General features: G+C 50.2%; 1 protein-coding gene across 1 annotated transcript in view; it reads left to right on the top strand.

The window, feature by feature from the left end:
* The first annotated feature begins 1787 nt into the window (after positions 1-1787).
* Positions 1788-19701, top strand: part of LOC130473127 (ceramide synthase 4-like) — a 97404-nt gene continuing 79490 nt past the window's right edge. Inside the window, exons 1-2 of the mRNA XM_056844658.1 lie at positions 1788-1846; positions 2023-2082. Coding sequence (XP_056700636.1) covers positions 1788-1846; positions 2023-2082 — 119 coding nt within the window. The remainder of the gene's footprint in view (positions 1847-2022; positions 2083-19701) is intronic.

Genomic DNA, 19701 nt, shown 5'->3' with positions numbered 1-19701 from the left:
TGTCATTTAATGCATCCTGGCACACCGTTGGCAAGTCCTGTTTTGGGCTTCAAGCGTGATCACACCTAGCATGGGAGAAGTCAGTCCCCCACCTGCCCACTCCAGATGCTGGCCAATACTCCCTTCTGATTGGACTTGGATGTGACTCTGTCAGAGCACAGCTGGTGACCGAGTCTACGCCTCGTTTCTACAGCATCAGCCTTCTCTGATGACTCCAGTGAAGAAGAAGAGTTGGTTTTTATATGCCAACTTTCTCTACCACTTAAGGAAGAATCACACTGGCTTACAATCACCTTCCCTTCCCCTCCCCACCACAGACACCCTGTGAGGTAGGTGAGGCTGAGAGAACTCTAAGAGAACTGTGACTAGCCCAAAGTCACCCAACTGGCTTCATGTGTAGGAGTGGGGAAACGAGCTTGGTTCACCAGATTAGCGTCCACCACTCATGTGGAGGAGTGGGAATCAAATCTGGTTCTCCAGATTAGAGTCCACCGCTCCAAACCACCGCTCTTAACCACTACACCACGCTGGCTTTCTGAAATGGTCAGAGTCGGGAGACAATCTGGTCCATCTCTCTATGATGTCTCCATAGGCTTTAGTTTTAGAAATCGATGTGTGGGAATTCAGTACTGAGACGCATACACACCTTGCAAAAAGACACGCTAAGGAAATCAACACAGTTCTCCCACCCCCATCTATGAGGGAGATGGGAAACTGCCAAAGACAATTCCCACGCTGCAGAAAAGGGTAATCCTCAGAAAGAAAGAACAGGTTGAGAACCATTCCCCAATCCAGGTCTGAGGAACTAATAATGCTTTTCTCCAACCTATCAGTTTCGCTATGAGAGAGCCAGCGTGGTGTAGCGGTAAAGAGCGCTGGTTAGGGGTGGTGGACTCTGATCTGGAGAACTGGGTTTGATTCCCCACTCCTCCACATGAGCGGCAGAGGCTAATCTGGCGAACTGGATCTGTTTCCCCGCTCCTCCACACGAAGCCAGCTGGGTGACCTTGGGCTAGTCACAGTTCTCTTAGAGCTCTCTCAGCCCCACCTACCTCACAAGGTGTCTGTTGTGAAGAGAGGAAGGGAAGGAGATTGTAAGCCGGTTTGATTCTCCTTAAAAGACAGAGAAAATTGGCATGTTAAAACCAACTCTTCTTCTATGTATCAGAGTTGGGGAAGGACATTTGAATCCTGGACACTCGGCGGAGGGGGGCATACTTGATTCCCAGACAGAAACAATGACAGCCCTGCCAGGTAGGTGAGGCCGAGAGACAACAAATTTCACAATCGAGCGGTGATGTGAACCCAGACATAACAGCTCAGCTTCATCTATTAGAAGAAGGAGGAGGAGGAGGAGGAAGAGGAGTTGTTGTTGTTGGTTTTTATATGCCGACTTTCTTTACCACTTAAGGAAGAATCAAACCAGCTTACAATCACCTTCCCTTCCCCTCCCCACAACTGACACCCTGTGAGGTACGTGGTACTGAGAGAGCTGTGACTAGCCCAAGGTCACCCAGCTGGCTTCATGGGTAGGAATGGGGAAACAAATCCAGTTCACCAGATTAGCCTCCTCCGCTCGCGTGGAGGAGTGGGGGAATCAAACTTGGTTCTCTAGATCAGAGTCCACCACTCCAAACCACCGCTCTTAACCACCACACTGGCTCTCTATTACTCCATGTTGTGCAAAATAACACACCGTACAGCCAACGGAGGTGCTTACCCTGTTGAGACGGCCAGCGCTACCCAGGAGAAAGGGCTTTAAACGGAACCCAAAGCAGCTCGCAGAGATGGCGAGTCCGTGCCCAGTGCAGCAAGCACTGAACTACGGGACCTTTTATACCAGAAGGTAACTCGCAAGGGGCAATTGTGAGCTGGGCGTAACAGCCTCCTCCCCGATACCTTCCCTTGAAACTCTATCTGGGCGAGCAACACCCATCTGCATCCATCTGCCTTCTCTTCCCCTGAGGCTATGTCAATTAACCTGGGACGGCCACGCCCCACCCACAACCCTTGCTCGGCCAGCCATGCACAGAAAGCTGCTCAACGCCAGGAGAGAGATGATTTTGGGGCCTACAGCAACGGGTGAGTCCTATCCTCAGTCAGAACCTGGGGCTGCATCCGAGGCACGAGCGTTCCCCCGAAGCGTGTTCCGACCAGGGGAGGGGCCGTGGCTCAGGGGTAGAGCACCTGCTTGGCAGGCAGAAGGCCCCAGGTTCAATCCCCGGCACCTCCAGTTAAACCGACTAGGCAAGCAGGTGATGTGAAAGACCTCTCCACGTTTGGAGAGAGCCAGCGTGGTGTAGTGGTTAAGAGCGGTGGTTTGGAGCGGTGGACTCTGCTCTGGAGAACCAGGTTTGATTCCCCACTCCTCCACATGAGCGGCGGAGGCTAATCTGGCGAACTGGATCTGTTTCCCAGCTCCTCCACACGAAGCCAGCTGGGTGACCTTGGGCCAGTCACACTCTCTCAGTCCCGCCTACCTCACAGGGTGTCTGTTGTGGGGAGGGGAAGGTGATTGTAAGCCGGTTTGATTCTTCCTTAAGTGGTAGAGAAAGTCGGCATATAAAACTCAACTCTTCTTTCTTCTTCTTCTCTGCCTGAGACCCTGGAGATCCGCTGCCGGTCTGAGTAGACAATACTGACCAGGATGGACCGAGGGTCTGATTCAGTAAATGGCAGCTTCATGTGTTCATGTAGCCACCCTCCCTTCTCCACCCCCCCTTCTATTGTTGAGGATAAAACCAGCCACGAAGAGGGATAACGCTGCGCCAAACGACCTGCAACGCAGGCCCCAGGAAAGGTCCATGGTTGAAGACATGGCTTGCTCTGAGCATGCATAGAGTGCCGTGCCTTCTGACTGACACTGCAGAGAGGGCTGGAAAACGTTGGCGTGGGGTGATTTTTTTCCATGCCATGTAAAGCCAGGCATCACGTTGCTGTGCCAGGCAGACAGACCAACAACCCAGAGCACAAACCTAAAGCACAACGCCATCACACGCAGATACTCTCCACGCTTGAAGACGAGCAAAAGTCCCCTGCTCAACTTTAGAGTTTCTTGCCGGCCGCATATTGCTCTACTCTGCCTGAAACCGTGGTTCATGTAGAAGAATTCTAGCTAGAAAATTCTGTAACTAAATAAAGAGGGGCTGTGGTATATTTGCGCTTATTTGAAAAAATAAAAAAGGGGGAAAATAACTGGAATAGCAATATTAGATTATTTATTCAATGGATGATATAGCTTATAAGGAATGGTAAATAGAGATTAAGAGCCCCGTGGCACAGAGTGGTAAACTGCAGTATTGCAGTCACAAGCTCTGCTCACGACCTGAGTTCGATCCCGACGGAAGTTGGTTTCAGGTAGCCGGCTCAAGGTTGACTCAGCCTTCCATCCTTCCAAGGTCGGTGAAATGAGTACCCAGCTTGCTGGGGGTAAAGGGAAAGATGACTGGGGAAGTCACTGGCAAACCACCCTGTAAACAAAGTCTGCCTAGGAAACGTCGGGATGTGACATCACCCCATGGGTCAGGAATGACCCAGTGCTTGCACAGGAGACCTTTACCTTTCTTTAAAAATAGAGATTATTAGCCAATTGAAGATTAAGTGAATAGGTAGAAATGATTAATATTATTGGTATCGTTTAAGATTAAGCAGTGTATCAAAAGACAGCTGAATAGGCCTTTCCTCTTCTCTTTTTTTTCTTCTTGTAAGCTTGAACTGATAAATTTAAAATGAATCCCCTGGACTATATTGTACGTATGGGAATGATTGAGTTTGTTATGTGTGTTTGTGTTTTCTTTGAAATTTCAATAAAAATTATTTTAAAAAAATAATTTTGAAAATTAATTCTGGAATTGGAGCCATTTCGGTTGGGTTCCGGACATCACTTTCAACAACTGCTCTGCCAACTTGCGCGTGGCCTTTAGCGAAACACAACGACGAGGCAGCCTTAGAAAAAGAGAAACACAGAGCTGGAAAAAGACCTCCAGGGTCATCTAGTCCAACCCCCTGCACAACGCAGGAAATTACCTCCCCCCCCCACTCCTCCAGTGACGCCCCCACCCCTGCTTTAGGCCCAGAGGAAGGCAAAACCCCTCTAGGATCCCTGGCCAATTTGGCCTGGAGGAAAATTCCTTCCTAACCCCAAATTAGTTATTGGCATTACCCTGGGCAGGTAAGGAAGGGCCAGGAGAACTGAGCACTGACTCATCCCTTCGTCTCATGATCTGTCTAAATTGACAGCATCAGCATTGCTCTCAGACGGCCATCTGGCCTCTGCTTAAAAACCTCCAGGGAAGGAGAGACTAACCACCTCCCAAAGAAACCTGTTCCACCGAGGAAGCGCTCCAACCGCCAGGAAGTTCTTCCCAACGTTTCGCCGAAAACTCGCTGGTTCTGGTCCGACCTTCTGGGGCAACAGAAAACAACTCCACTCCATCCTCTGGTTGACAACCCTTCAGATACTTGAAGGTGGCTATCACATCACCTCTCAGTCATCTCCTCTCCGCACTTTAATGAGAACGTACATGCGACGGAGCCAAGACTCTTTGGCGCGGTGTTTCACTCATGCTCACATGCACCCCTGCACACGGGCCAAAGCCGCACAAAAGGAATTGGGACCCAACCTTACATGCTCTTTGGGAATGCATTACCAATGTGCATCTGTGGACTGGCCACATGGGGAGGGGGAGATGTAAATGAGCGGAAGGAACCTGCGGCAAAGCGCATGTGCATGGTACGACATTTGGAAATAAAAAACAGACGGAGGATTCTGAACCCACCGATGCTATTTTGGAAACAAACCGAACCAGAGAAATTTGGAGGATGGAAAGTTTGGAAGCACACCTTTCCACACCTCTCTCGCTCTCTGCAACAAGAGAAGGACAACAGATCACTGGAATCTATGGTACATTATTTCAGTTGTGAGGCAGTGTGGTGTAGTGGTTAAGAGCGGCGGTCTCTAATCTAGAGAACCAGGTTTGATTCCCCACTCCTCCACATGAAGCCTGCTGGGTGACCTTGGCCCAGTAAGAGTTCTAAAATAACAACAAATATATATAAGTTTTAATATGGTGCACAGTATAGTTTGGGGAAAGGGCTGTGGCTCAGTGATAAAGCATCTATTCGGCATGCAGAAGGTCCCAAGTTCAATCCCTGGCACCTCCAGTTCAAGGGACTAGGCAAGTAGGTGATGGGAAAGACCTCTGCCTGAGACCCTGGAGAGCCATAGGGAGGGGCCGTGGCTCAGTGGCAGAGCATCTGCTTGGCATGCAGAAGGTCCCAGGTTCAATCCCTGGCACCTCCAGTTAAAGGGACTAGGCAAGTAGGTGATGTGAAAGACCCCTGCCTGAGACCCTGGAGAGCCGCTGCCGGTCTGAGTAGACAATACTGACTTTGATGGACCAAGGGTCTGATTCAGTATAAGGTAGCTTCATGTGCTCATGTGTTCATAGTTAAAAACACAGGGCCTATAGTGTAGGCTAACTTTTCCCAATAGATGAATACATATGACATACACAATTGATGTATATCCATACAATGACCAAATTGGACCAAACACGTTTTGGCCTCATATAGGCCTTCCTCAGTGGTCATACATAAAATTATAATCCAGTACACATGCTAACATATTCAATCTCATAATATAAGGAGAAAAATATATAAAAGCCCTTTGGGAAGAGAAGAAAAAGGCAAGGAAGCTACCCAGAAGCAGGCAATGACCAACCACCTCCCAAAGTCTCTTGCCTTGAAAACCCTACGGGTCACCACAAGTCAGCTGTGACTTGACGGCACATGCATGCGCATTTTTTGTTCAAGTGCACAAACTGAAAGCGTGGTTAAGAGCAGCGGACTCCACCCTGGAGAACTGGGTTCGATTCCCCACTCCTCCACATGAAGCCTGCTGGGTGACTCTGGGACAATCACAGTTCTTTCAGAACTCTCAGCCCACGCGGAGGCAGGCAACGGCAAAACCACCTCTGAACGTCTCCTGCCTTGAAAACCCTACAGGTTCGCCATAAGTCAGCTGTGACTTGACAGCACATTTTTCCTTCAAGTGCACAAACTACAAGCGGGAGCTGAAAGACCAAAAGCACCGGAGATTAACAGGATAGGGGAAATCAGCCTCCAAATGCCGCTACAGCCTACGAAGTATCCCGGGAGCAGAACCTTTTTTGCTTCCCCTTGTTCAGCTACATCCAGTCCCACGTCTGCTCTGAAAAGGCCCCTGCCCACCCCTTGCCAGTCTTGGAGATGCCCGGGGGGGCGCGCGCACAAAAGCCGCGTCTCCCGCCCCCAATCTATTTTCTGCCGAGCAATCCGCTTTGCCAGCCAACCTTTTAAGTCTCAGAGGCTCTTCATGCAAATTGGGCGCAACACCAGTGAAAGAGGCTTAAGGGCTTTCAAGCTTGGGGGGAGAGCGACCCTGCAAGAACAGCCGGCAATTAATCTCACCCAGCTTGCATGTGGGAAGATTCTCAGGCAAGGGGGTGGGGGTTCGAGAAAAGCAAATTTTGACGGGAAGAGACTGTACATACGGTTGCAGGAAGGCTCTGTTGATGTGTGTTTGGCCCATGCGCACATGGCCCCTCCTGCGCACGGAGGAAACACCATGCACACAGAACCTTCAGGCAGTCACAGATACAATGACATCAAGGCTGGGGGTTTTCAGTTGCACTTTGTCAGTGTGCGTCGGGAGCGCCGCCGCACAATGAAAGCCACAGCAAAGCACACGCGAATCCGTTCTGCAACCAATGCCACACATTCTCCGGAATTCAGACAGAGAGGAAGGCAGGGAAGGTCAAACCCACCACACAATAAAGGAACGGAGCACGTGCTGTTTGAACATCGCAATCCTCCTGCACATGGTTTAGAACCAGAAAACACCCCTGCCAGATCGGACCCCAGCATCCTGTTTCCAACAGGCAGATGACACTAGAATGGCCATAGACAAGAAGTCCACAAACTGTAACTGCCTTACACCTGTCATTCAGAGGTATACTGCATCTGTACGCAGAGGTTCCATTCCATTAGCTGGACACCAAATAATCCATCTAAGAGCCAGCGTGGTATAAGTGGTTACGAGCAGCAGACTCTAATCTGAAGAACCGGGTTCGGTTCCCACTCCTCCACATGAAGCCTGCTGGGTGACCTTGGACTAGTCACAGTTCTCTCTGAACACTCTCAGCCCAGGCAGGGGCAGGCAATGGCAAACCACCTTTGAATGTCTCTTGCCTTGGAAGCCAGGGGGTCACCATAAGTCAGCTGTGATTTGACGGTGTGCACATACACACACATAAATAATTCACCTTAGATATATCTAAAACCCTTTTCCTGTAAACAAGAGGTGTGATGGTTCACTCCAACACTCCCTTCTAACTCCGGCATCCTTTTTCCCTCACAGTGACCAATCAGATGCTCTTTGGCATCTACTCATTCAGAGGTAGACTGCCCCTGAACCTGGAGGTTTCAACCGACAATCCTGGCTAGTGGCCTTCGACAGACTTCCCCTCCTTTGCCGAGTCTTCAAAACCCCATTTCAGAAGCCAGCAGATTGAAGCCAGGCCGATCAACGGCTGCAGCCTCGCAAAAGGGGGAGGGAAAACTTTCCCTCCCCATGTTACTATTGTGTTTAATATTTAATTGTGTTGCCTGGCCAGCCTAGACATGCTCTCCAACCGCACAGAGCGTTTGGGCTATCAAATAAAAATGCAAAACACTGCCCCCCCCCCCAGATCCAAAAAAAAAAAAGGCAGACCATAACGCGCAATGCGGCATTTCCGTAAAGTCTGTCACAATCCCGTACCTGGGCCAAACTACATCCGAGGCAAATTATTTCAAGGGTGTCGAACTCAATTGTTACGAGGGCCGGATATGACATAAGTGTCACTTGGTCAGGCCGTGACGTGCCCAGACCAAGAGTTAGAATAAGAGTTGGTTTTCAGATGCCAACTTTCTCTACCACTTCAGGAAGACTCAAACCAGCTTACAATCGCCTTCCCTTCCCCTCCCCGCAACGGACACCCTGTGAGGTAGGTGGGGCTGAAAAGGTGTGACTAGCCCAAGGTCACCCAGCTGGCTTCATGTCGAGGAGTGGGGGAACCAACCCGGTTCACAAGATAAGCCTCTGCCGTTCATGCGGAGCAGTGGGGGAATCAAACCGGGTTCTCCAAATCAGAGTCCACCACTCCAAACCACCGCTCTTAACTACTACACCACGCTGGGTGTGTGTGGCTGCCTCAGCTGGCTCGCGGGCCGGATAAGATCTCTCAAGGGGCCGGATCCGGCCCGTGGGCCTTATGTTTGATACCCCTGTATTATTTAGTTCTACAAAGCAGTCATGGGGGGCCCTATATGGATCAGAGCCCACTCTCTCCCCCCGTACCAATCCCCAGATCTTAACCCCGCCTCCTTCAGTGGCCGTAAGCCCCAGTAGTATAAATTGATAATCTAATTTTCTCTCACCATACAGCCATGGGGGGGGCATTTTCATTTGGGGGGGTCTCCCACTTTCCCAGTATCGTGGCCCCAATCCAGACCAGCCTCCTGCTCCCCGGGTTGCTTTTTCAGATCTGAGGAGCCATCATAGCGTAATGCAGGGGTGTCGAACATAAGGCCCGCGGGCCGGATCCGGCCCCTTGAGAGCTCTTGTCAGGCCCGCGAGCCAACCACCCCCACACACACTCTCGAACTGGGGCGGCAAGGCATGGCCTGGCCCCACCAAGTGACATTTATGTCATATACGGCCCTCGTAACAACTGAGTTTGACAATTGAGTTTGGCAGCCCAATATGAGCATGATTAAGAAACATTTATTTAGGTACGATTACTACCGTACAATTTGTAGAGCACAATGTGATTGTTCTACCCAGTTTGCTAATATTTTTCCATATGGCCAGCTTTCCAACTACAGATCATATTTGAGAGGCTGAGGCTCAGTGGCAGAGCACCTGCTTGGCATGCAGAAGGTCCCAGGTTCAATCCCCCGCATCTCCAGTTAAAGAGACTAGGCAAGTAGGTGACATGAAAGACCTCCGCCTGAGACCCTGGAGAGCCACTGCCAGTCTGAGTAGACAATACTGACTTTGATGGACCAAAGGTCTGATTCAGTATACGGCAGCTTCATGTGTTCATAGAATCATAGAGTTAGAAGGGGCCACCAGGGTCATCTAGTCCAACCCCCCCTGCACAATGCAGGAAATTCACAACTACCCCCCACACCCCCAGTGACCCCTACTTCATGCCCAGAAGATGGCCAAGGTGCCCTCCCTCTCATGATCTGCCTAAGGTCATAGAATCAGCATTGCTGACGGATGGCCATCTAGCCTCTGCTTAAAAACCTCAATGAAAGGAGAGTTTACCACCTCCCGAGGAATCCTGTTCCACTGAGAAACTGTTCTAACTGTAAGAAAATGTCCATGTGACTGTTCCTTGGTATAGGCGTGCCTTTATGTTGGCGCGCCTAAATGTCTTACCATCTAGACCAGGGGCGTCAAACATAAGGCCCGTGGGCTGGATCCGGCCCCTTGCGAGCTCTTATCCAGCCCGCGAGACAGCCAAGGCAGCCCCCTTCCCCCCGCCAAGTGACATTTATGTCATATCCAGCCCTCGTAACAATTGAGTTTGACACCTCTGGCATAATCGCTCTGGAAGACCCAGACTCATTTCCCCGATCGGCCACAAAGTGCATTGGGAGATCTTGGGCCAACACCCCCGCTCCCCACTTAGCCCTGCCTACTTCACAGGGCTGTTTTGGAGGAGAAAGCAATCAATGGGAGAAGCATATATATGCCCTCCTTCAGAAGAAGAGTGGGATAAAAATACACTACGCTGAAGTGTGAACCTAGAGTCAGAGCTATAAATCTTTGCAGCTGGCCACTGTTCTTTGGGAATTTCCCTCCTTTATCTGCAACGATCAAAGGAAATGTAAGGGGATCCCCCACTTCCCAGGCACGAAAAACGGACGTTTTTCAAACAAGTCATTGCTTGCAAGAGGGCAAAATCCACATTTTTGCCAAAAACAACACAAGAATTCAACACCCATCACCTGGGCAGGGCAGAGCTTTGGATAGGATTTCTGACCACTGAACGCAGCTAGGTTTGCTTGAGAAGAGTATATATAGGGACATATGAAGAGATGTCTGAAGAGGATAACCCAGCAGCAGCAAATTCATTAAGTGCCCTTTGTTGGGGGCACTTTGTGCATGTTCAAGGCACCCTCAGCCTTCTTTAAGAGCCAGCATGGCTCTTTAAGAGCAAGTGTGGTATAGTGGTTAAGAGCGGTGGTTTGGACCGGTGGAGTCTGATCTGGAGAACTGGGTTTGATTCCCCCACTCCTCCACATGAGTGGCGGAGGCTAATCTGGTAAACTGGATTTGTTTTCCCACTCCTCCACACGAAGCTAGCTGGGTGACCTTGGGCAAGTCACTCTCTCAGCCCCATCTACCTCACAGGGTGTCTGTTGTGGGGAGGGGAAGGGAAGGGGATTGTAAGCTGGTTTGATTCTCCCTTAAGTGGTAGAGAAAGTCGGCATATAAAAACAAACTCTTCTTCTTCTCTACACGATGCATAATTGCACTGGTCCACCACTGTTGGTGGAAAGTGCCATCAAGCAACGGCTGACTTATGGCAACTGTCAAGCTTTCAAGGCAAGAGATGTTCAAAGGTGGTTTGCCATTGCCTGCCTCCGCATGGGCTGAGAGCGCTCTGAGAGAACTGTGCCTGGCCCAAAGTCACCCAGCAGGCTTTATGTTGAGGAGTGGGGAATCGAACCCAGTTCTCCAGGGTGGAGTCCGCCGCTCTTAACCACTACACCACGCTTGCTCTTGGGGGAATTTTTCACAGAGATTTGCTGCTGTTTCGACGCTGATTTGCGTCAGAGTCAAATTTTGGTTATTCTCTGCAGATCCGGCTTTTCCCTGATAGAGGTATAAAAGCTGTGTTATGTCAGCGGCAAACCAAACCACTTCTGAGCCGTACTTTCCAGTAGAAGCGAGTTTTGTTGCTCGGATGCCCATGAAAAAATGTTTGCTTCGCTCCCCGTGACGTCTCCTTTCTCCTCCCCCAAGAACGGTGATTGGCTGGGGGAGTTTCGCGCTCAGACAAGAATACCACCCCTTTTGCTGCCTGCCTGCCTGCCTAGAGTCCTGGCACTTCTCTCCCTCCGTCCCTGCACGCCTTCCCCGCCCCTCACCCGGGATGGGCCTTGGAGCTGGGCCCACACCTCCAAGCCCAGGGGGACGTCGGACAGATGGCTCCAGGGGGAGACCGGCGGGGCCACGCCATGTGCTCCTCGCGCGCTGGGGGTGGTGGCAGCTCAGTCTAGGGCAGCTGGACCCGTGGGGGGGGGGGATGTTCAAGGGAAGGGGCTGATGTCCCCTCTGCCCCAGAGGGGAGGGGGGATTTTTGAGAAATCGGATGGGAAAAATGTGCATCCTGAGAGCGGAAAACCCAAGGCAAAACTCCCTCCCATCACTCTTCTGAAGAGGGGCGGCCAGCCTGCTCTTATCTCCCTCCTCTCTCTCGATGCACTGTGGCCGGATCATGGCCGGCACGCAATCTAGAGGCCTTCTTTCCTCCCCCCCCCCCCCGCCATTCCCACTTTCAGCTAAACACTTCTCTTGGCACATGGATGCAATTCCTGCCCCCCCCAATCCTGTCTATCATTACAGGGCAATGGGTTCCACACCTATAGAAAATAGAGGGAAGCTTTGAGGAAAGCGCTGCCTTGCGCCCCCCCCCCCCAATTTGGAATCTGACTGTTCCCAAAGCAGAACAGAGCGAGGGTGGAAGAGAAATGGAGGAGACCAGAGGGACTGGTGGTTGTTTTTTGCGCTGGGGCTGGTGAACCGCAGGAGATAACCTGCTGGGCGGAGTTGGGGCGGAGCTGGGGGCAGGCATAAACAATGAGCCTGTTGGAAGGGGAGGCCTCCTGCAAAAGGGACAGACCAAACCGTTGTCAAATACAGCGTGCTTTGTTCCCATGAAAAACCAAAACTACATCGAGATTGACAGGGATAAATTGAGGCCATGAAAAAAACATTTAAATCGTGTTTTTTTAGTCTGTGGCAAAACAGAAGCAAAATCTACCGTGAAAAATGCCCCTTGGTCTACTATTACATCGTCAAATATGCTTAGCGTTCTCGTGACACTGTCAGTCTTTAGAACACTTCCTATACGTTAAGAGTTGTAAGCCTTGTGACAACCCTTAAAGGTGGGCCAGTACCCCATATTGCAGATGGGGGAACTGAGGCAGAGATAAAATAGCCAGCAGAATTCAACACCCCTATTTCCCACTAAACTGAGAGGCGGGGACTCACGCCTGCTTGGAAGAAACTGCTTGGAAGTTAGGGGAGCGGCTGTGGCTCTGTGGTAGAGCATCTGCTTGATATGCAGAAGGTCCCAGGTTCAATCCCTGGCATCTCAAGTTAAAGGGACTAGGCAAGTAGGTGATGTGAAAGACCTCTGCCTGAGATCCTGGAGAGCCGCTGCAGGTCTGAGTAGACAATACTGACTTTGATAGACCAGAGGTCTGATTCAGTATAAGGCAGCTTCATGTGTTCACCTCTACCAATTTGACCTCTCTACTCTGCAATTGCCCTGACCTGGATGGCCTGGGCTAGCCAGATCTCGGAAGCTAAGCAGGGTCAGCCCTGGTTAGTTCTTGGGTGGGAGACCACCAAGAAAGAAGAAGAGGAGGAGTTGGTTTTTATATGCCGATTTTCTCTACCACTTAAGGGAGACTCAAACTGGCTGACAATCACCTTTCCCTTCCCCTCCCCACAACAGACACCCTGTGAGGTAGGTGCGGCTGAGAGAGCTTTAAAAGAGCTGTGACTAGCCCAAGGTCACCCAGCTGGCTTCGTGTGTAGGAGTGGGGAAACAAATCCAGTTCACCAGATTAGCCTCTGCCGCTCATGTGGAGGAGTGGGGAAATCAAACCCAGTTCTCCAGATCAGAGTCCACCGCTCCAAACCACTCCTCTTAACCACTACACCACGCTGGCTCTCGTGGGTCCAGGGTTTCTACCCAGAGGCAGGCAATGGCAAGCCACCTCTGAAGGTCTCCTGCCTTGAAACCCTTCTGGGGTCACCTGTAACCCGACAGCACTTTCTAGCACCACCACTCTCTAATGCAGGCATGTCCAAACTGCGGCCCACGGGCCGCATTTGGCCCAGGACGGGTATGAATGCGGCCCAACACAAAATCGTAAGCTTATTTAAAATATTATGAATCAGCTGTCGTTAGTATTAGTGTATTTTATGTGCAGCCCAAGACAATTCTTCTTCTTCCAATGTGGCCCAGAGAAGCCAAAAGATTGTACATCCCTGCTCTAATGGGGGGGGGGGGAGATCCCAGCGGTAAACACTTCACATTATTCTGCAGCCCCAGAGATATTTACACTGATAAGAAGGAAGCAGCGAAGAATTCCAAGCGGTCTTTGTTCGCAACCCCGTTATGCGGAAGGCGAGACAGAGAAAACATGGCTGGCTAGAGGTCACCGGGTGCCTTGGCGGCAGAGCAGCGAACCCGGATCTCCTGGATCCTCGCCTGCCTCTAACCACTACACCCGCTGGTGTGCTTCTAACAAAGTCCCCCCGTCAATGTCCCTCTCCTCTTACGCAGCTAACAAAGAGGTGAAACCTCCGATTTCCTGCTGGTCTAGATGCACCCTCCTGTGAAACGCCGTTGGCAGCGTTCCGCTTGTTTGCGAATACACCGTGCCGGGATCAGTGTACGCTTCGGACGCTGTTTAAATATTAGATTACTGGATGAGCCTTTGTTTGCGGTAGAGAGTGCTCCGCCAACCTGCTCTTTTGTTTCAAGGAAACCCGGGATGCCGGCTCCTTTTCTGTCTGGGGGGGGGGGGTGTTTCGCTTTTTTCCCAACCAGCCGGTCGGCTCACAAGTGCCAGAAACGCCTCCTCCGACACGAGGACCCCCCCGAAACACGGGTTCTGCCGCTCGGCGCAGAGCAGTCAGAGGCCCGGAGCGGCACTTGCCGGCTCTGGATGACTCACCGCCTACGCTGTTCCTTAGACAGGAGGGATCCGGCTATCAGTGACTCAAATAACGGGCAGAAAAATCGAATTAGCCCACTTTGCAGACTACCTGTCTTTTCTCAAGCTGAGCGCTCCCTTATACTCATATGTATGGTGGCCGTCCTCCAGGGTGGGTAACGACAACCAAGGCCCAATAGTAGTGCTGTAAAAGGGTATTGTGGGAAATTGACAGCACTACGACCACTTAGAAAGTATTTCCAGCGAGCCACTTATAAACAGGCACCGTATGCAACAGTATATACAAATTTAATTCAATTATGAAACTAAAGCCTGTACAGCCGGTTGTCCTAAGGTGAGCCTTAAAGACTGGGTATGCAATTGAAGAAGAAGAAAAAGAAGAAGAGTTGGTTTTTACATGCCGACTTTGTCTACCACTTAACGGAAAATCAAACCGGCTTACAATCACCTTCCCTTCCCTTCCCCACAACAGACACCCTGTGAGGTAGGTGGGGCCGAGAGAGCTGTGACTAGCCCAAGGTCACCCAGCTGGCTTTGTGTGTAGGAGTGAGGAATCAAACCCGGTTCTCCAGATCAGACTCCACCACTCCAAACCACTGCTCTTAACCACTACACCACGCTGGCTGTTTACATTTGCAGCTTTTGTTAGCTAGCTAGGTTCAATACAGGCTTTAATTTCATAATTGAATTAAATATATATAGACAGTTGCAAACTGTGCCTGTTTATAAGTCCATTGCTCATGAGGGTGGGGAATCAAACCTGGTTTTCCAGATTAGAGTCCACCGCTCCAAACCACCACTCTTAACCACTATACCACGCTGGCTCTCTCCGGTGAGGAGGATAGAATTGTTTTCACTAAAACAAACAGACCTATCCCAGGGTTGGTAACCCCAGGTCGGGAAAATCCTGGAGATTTGGGGGCAAAGCCTGGGAAGGGCAAAGTTCGAGGAGAGGAAGGAGCTCAGCAGAGTATAATGCCACAGAGTCCCCCCTCCAAAGCAGCCTTTTTCTTTAGAAGAAGAAGAAGAGTTGGTTTTTATATGCCGACTTTCTCTACCACTTAAGGGACACTCAAACCGGCTTACGGTCACCTTCCCTTCCCCTCCCCACAACAGACATCCCGTGAGGTAGGTGAGGCTGAGAGAGTGTGAATAGTCCAAGGTCACCCAGCTGGCTTCATGTGTAGGAGGAAACAAATCCAGTTCACCAGATCAGCCTCCGTCGCTCTTGTGGAGGAGTGGGGAATCGAACCCGGTTCTCCAGATCAGAGTCCACCGCTTCAAACCATTGCTCTTAACCACTATACCACTCTGGCTCTCCTGATGTCTGCCATCTGGAGATTGGTTGTACTCCTGGGCGATCCCCAGGCCCCACCTGGAGGTTGGCAACCATAACCTCCCATCTTAATGAGAAATGGCTGGCTTGTGGCCTCTTGGCCAGGTGGGACACTGTATGCTCATTGCACATGCTTAGAGGCACCTCACCTTTTCTATCCTTGTTTGAAACAAGCCCCAGCGCCCAGACCTTTTAAAAAACTAGCCATTTAAATAAAGTTTTCTTTTTTCTGCCAGGCAAGTTAAACGGATGCCCACAAGCAAACGATACCCTCTCTCTCGCCTGGGCTACGATTTCCTTGTTTAAACCCAGCATGCAAACATCCCCTGTTCGACAGCAAAAGGGACATTCATTTCATTGGTAATCTTCTGCAAATACCAGCATGAAAGTGTTTAAGTTGAGCGGTGTCCAAGTCAACTATTGGAAGTCTTGCGGCTTAATTTCGGAAAAAGAATAGCGACTGAATAGCAAGAACAGCTGAGAGCCACACCCTATGGTTACTCAAGCCCTGATGGAAGAATCGCCCATGACAGCTCCGGCTAACTAGAACCGGAACCTCACATGAACACACATGAAGCTGCCTTATACTGAATCAGACCCTTGGTCCATCAAAGTCAGTATTGTCTACTCAGACCGGCAGCGGCTCTCCAGGGTCTCAGGCAGAGGTCTTTCACATCACCGTCTTGCCTAGTCCCTTTAACTGGAGATGCTGGGGATTGAACCTGGGACCTTCTGCATGCCAAGCAGATGCTCTACCACTGAGCCACGGCTTCTCCCTAACTGCTCAACCTCCAACTGCTGTGGGTAAGTACTGTGCCATGCTCAGCTTCCAAGCTGGAATTGGCACCCGTGGCTGAGCTAGCCCAGTTGGAAGTCGCTCCCTATGGCCACCGTTCCAGCCCTCTTGGACATCTTACCTATAACCGTTAAAGCACCGTTGGGAATTGCATCCTATGGCGACTCAAGCCAAAGGCAGAACCAGCACCCATGTGCCCAAGACCAGCTGAAACCCCCCACCCAAAGGCTCTTCCTTTTAAGAATCATGGGGAGGAGGGGGCTGCATTTGCCAGGGAATCAAAAGCACTCCCTACCAAGTTCAGTGGTAGAGCAACTGCTCGGCATGCGGAAGGCCCCAGGTTCAATCCCCATTAAAAGGATCGGGTAGCAGGGGATGTGAAAGACCTCTGCCCGAGACACCAGAGAACCACTGCCAGTCTGAGAAGACAGTCTTGACCTCAGTGGACCAATGGTCTGATTCAGAATGAGGCACATTCATGCATTCAAGACAGTATTGACCACGGTGGACCAATGGTCTGTTTCAGCATAACACATATTCATACATTCAAGGCAATACTGACCATGGTGGACATAAAAACATAAGAAAGGCCCTGCTGGATCAGACCAAGGCCCATCAAGTCCAGCAGTCTGTTCACACAGTGGCCAACCAGGTGCCTCCAGGAAGCCCACAAACAAGACGGCTGCAGCAGCATTATCCTGCCTGTGTTCCACAGCACCTAATAGAATAGGCATACTCCTCTGATACTGTAGAGAATAGGTATGCATCATGACTAGTATTCATTTTGACTAGCAGTCATGGATAGCCCTCTCCTCCATGAACATGTCCACTCCCCTCTTACAGCCATCCAAGTTGGCAGGCATCCCCACATCCTGGGGCAGGGAGTTCCACAATTTCACTATGAGTTGTGTGAAGAAATATTTCCTTTTATCTGTTATGTCTGTCACCCTCCAGCTTCAGCAGATGACCCTGCATTCTAGTATTATGGAAGAGGGAGAAAAACATCTCCCTGTCCACTCTCTCCATACCATGCATAATTTTATAGACCTCTTATCATGTCTCCCCTTAGAATCATAGAATTGGAAGGGACCACCGGGGTCCTTAACCGCCTTCTTTCCAAGCTAAACAGCCCTAAGCAATTTAACCGCTCCTCATGGGGCAGTTGCTCTAGTCCCCTGATCATTTTGGTTGCTCTTTTCAGCACCTTCTCAAGCTCTGCAATATCCTTCTTAGGTGTGGACCAACAGTCTGATACCATATAAGGCAAATCCATGCGCTCAAGACAATATTGACCTCGACGGACCAATGGTCTGACTCAGTATAAGGTATATTCAAGCTGTCTGCCTGTCGATTTGCACAGCAAATTCTGCACTCAGCACAAACGGGACATTTCTAACTCTTCATTTTCAGATGGAGAGGAGCAGTGATCAAAATTGTTGATGCTTCCTGATTTTTTGTGGTGGAAACAAACCATCCTCTGGAGGACAAGGAACGGAGAGGAAACGCAGAGGGAATTGCATGCACATTTCCTGCTTCTGTCCATGTTCTGACACTTGGATGCTTCCCAAACTCTCTCCCTCTGCTCTTCTCCCTAGAGCTCCAGATTATACGGCCTTATGTCCAGAAGGAACTCTCCGGCTTTTCTTTCTGAATCTTGTACTATCTCTGCTCAGCTCCGTTTGCACAGTAAAGGAAGACCTCACTTTATCCTCACATGAGTGGTGGAGGCTAATCTGGTGAACTGGATTTGTTTCCCCACTCCTACACGTGAAGCCAGCTGGGTGACCTTGGGCTAGTCACAGCTCTCTCAGTCCCACCTACCTCACAGGGTGCCTGTTGTGGGGAGGGGAGGGGAAGGCGATTGTAAGCCGGTTTGAGTAAGTGGTAGAGTAAGTCGGCATATAAAAACCAACTCTTCTTCTTCTTAAATTAGGTTTTTAAAAAATGTATTTATTCTATGTGTTATCAATGTTCGTAAGCCGCCTTAAGTTCTTGTGAGGAAGAAAGGCAACTAAGAAATGTTTCAAATAAATAAAATCAAATTACAGACAGTTAAAGGAGCAAACCTAAGCAGGTCTACTTCAAAGGTAAGTTCAGCTTTATTCACTGGGGCTAACTCCCAGGCCAAGAAATCAGGAGACTGAGACTGGGAAGGGCAGCCATGATGGAGCTGGGAAAGATTCTGAAGTGTAAGGATGTGTCACTGGCCACCAAGATTAGGTTAATTCATGCCATCATATTCCCTATTACTATGCATGGCTGTGAAAGCTGGACAATGAAGAAAGCTGATAGGAAGAAAATAGATTCCTTTGAAATGTGGTGTTGGAGGAGAGTGTTATGGACACCCTGGACTGCCAAAAAAGCAAATCAGTGGGTTTTAGATCAAATCAAGCCTGAACTGACCCTAGAAGCTAAAATGACTAAACTGAGGCTGTCGTACTTTGGTCACATTATGAGAAGACAAGAGTCACTAGAAAAGTCAGTCATGCTAGGTAAAGTTGAGGGCAGGGGGAAAAGAGGAAGACCCAACAAGAGATGGATGGACTCCATAAAGGAAGCCACGGCCCTCAGTTTGCAAGACGTGAGCAAGGCTTTTAAAGATAGGACATTTCGGAGGACACTGATTCATAGGGTCGCCATGAGTCGGAAGTGACTTGACGGCACTTAGCACACACACACACACAACTCCCAGGGCATTGTTCTTTGGATTCCAACCTAACACACACACCCTTCCACACTGCAAATAGTTTCACCTGATACTGATTTTAAGCACAAGAGCAGGCCAGGGTGGATTCCCCCCCCCCTCAGATGGCATCCCCCTTTCCGGCACTTTGAACTTTATTTCACTCAGCAAAGGCCACACAAGCTGTGCTTCCGCAAATACCGCAAACGCATTGAAACAGATATTCCGAAGGTCTTCCCACTGATAAAGCATCCCCCGTTACGTTTCAGGCCTACAAGCCCCCTAACCCCATTCAAAGATAACAGTGCAATTTAGATAATCCCCAGGGGAGATAAGGAAAAAATCCTGAAGGATCAGTCCAAAGGTCCAGTTAGTCCAGCATCCTGTTCCCAGTTGTGGCCCAGCAGATGCTTCTAGGAACCCCAGAAGCAAGGTAGACCTCCATGCATGGCATCTGCTATCCACAGATACGCTGCATTTAAACAAAGAAGCTCCGTTTAGCAGTTATGGGCAGTAGCAGCTGACAGGCCTCTCCACTACAAGCCCTGCAGGACCACACCAAAGGTCCACACAGCATCCTTCTTGTCCCGTGGCCAGACGCTTTGCCAGGAAGCTCACAAAAAGACAGCCTTCCCGTGATGCCGACCTTCCACCTCAGCAACGGGCTTTCAAAGGTAGACTGCCTCTCAACATGGACGTTCCATTAAGCCCTCCTTACTCATGGCTCTCAATGGAGATCTCCTCCTTTCATTTATCAGCCCCCGCCCCCGTTTTTTCAAGCATTCTCTGCCGATGACCCTCACTCCATCCTGTGGCAGGGAGTTCCCCATGCTGTGACAGGGCTTTTTTTTTTGGTCTGACCTGAAGCTACTG

This window comes from Euleptes europaea, chromosome 2, assembly GCF_029931775.1.
Source record: "Euleptes europaea isolate rEulEur1 chromosome 2, rEulEur1.hap1, whole genome shotgun sequence".
In the NCBI taxonomy this organism is placed as follows: domain Eukaryota; kingdom Metazoa; phylum Chordata; class Lepidosauria; order Squamata; family Sphaerodactylidae; genus Euleptes; species Euleptes europaea.
The sequence above is the reverse complement of the archived record's forward strand: the minus strand, read 5'-3'. Positions and strand labels throughout refer to the sequence as shown.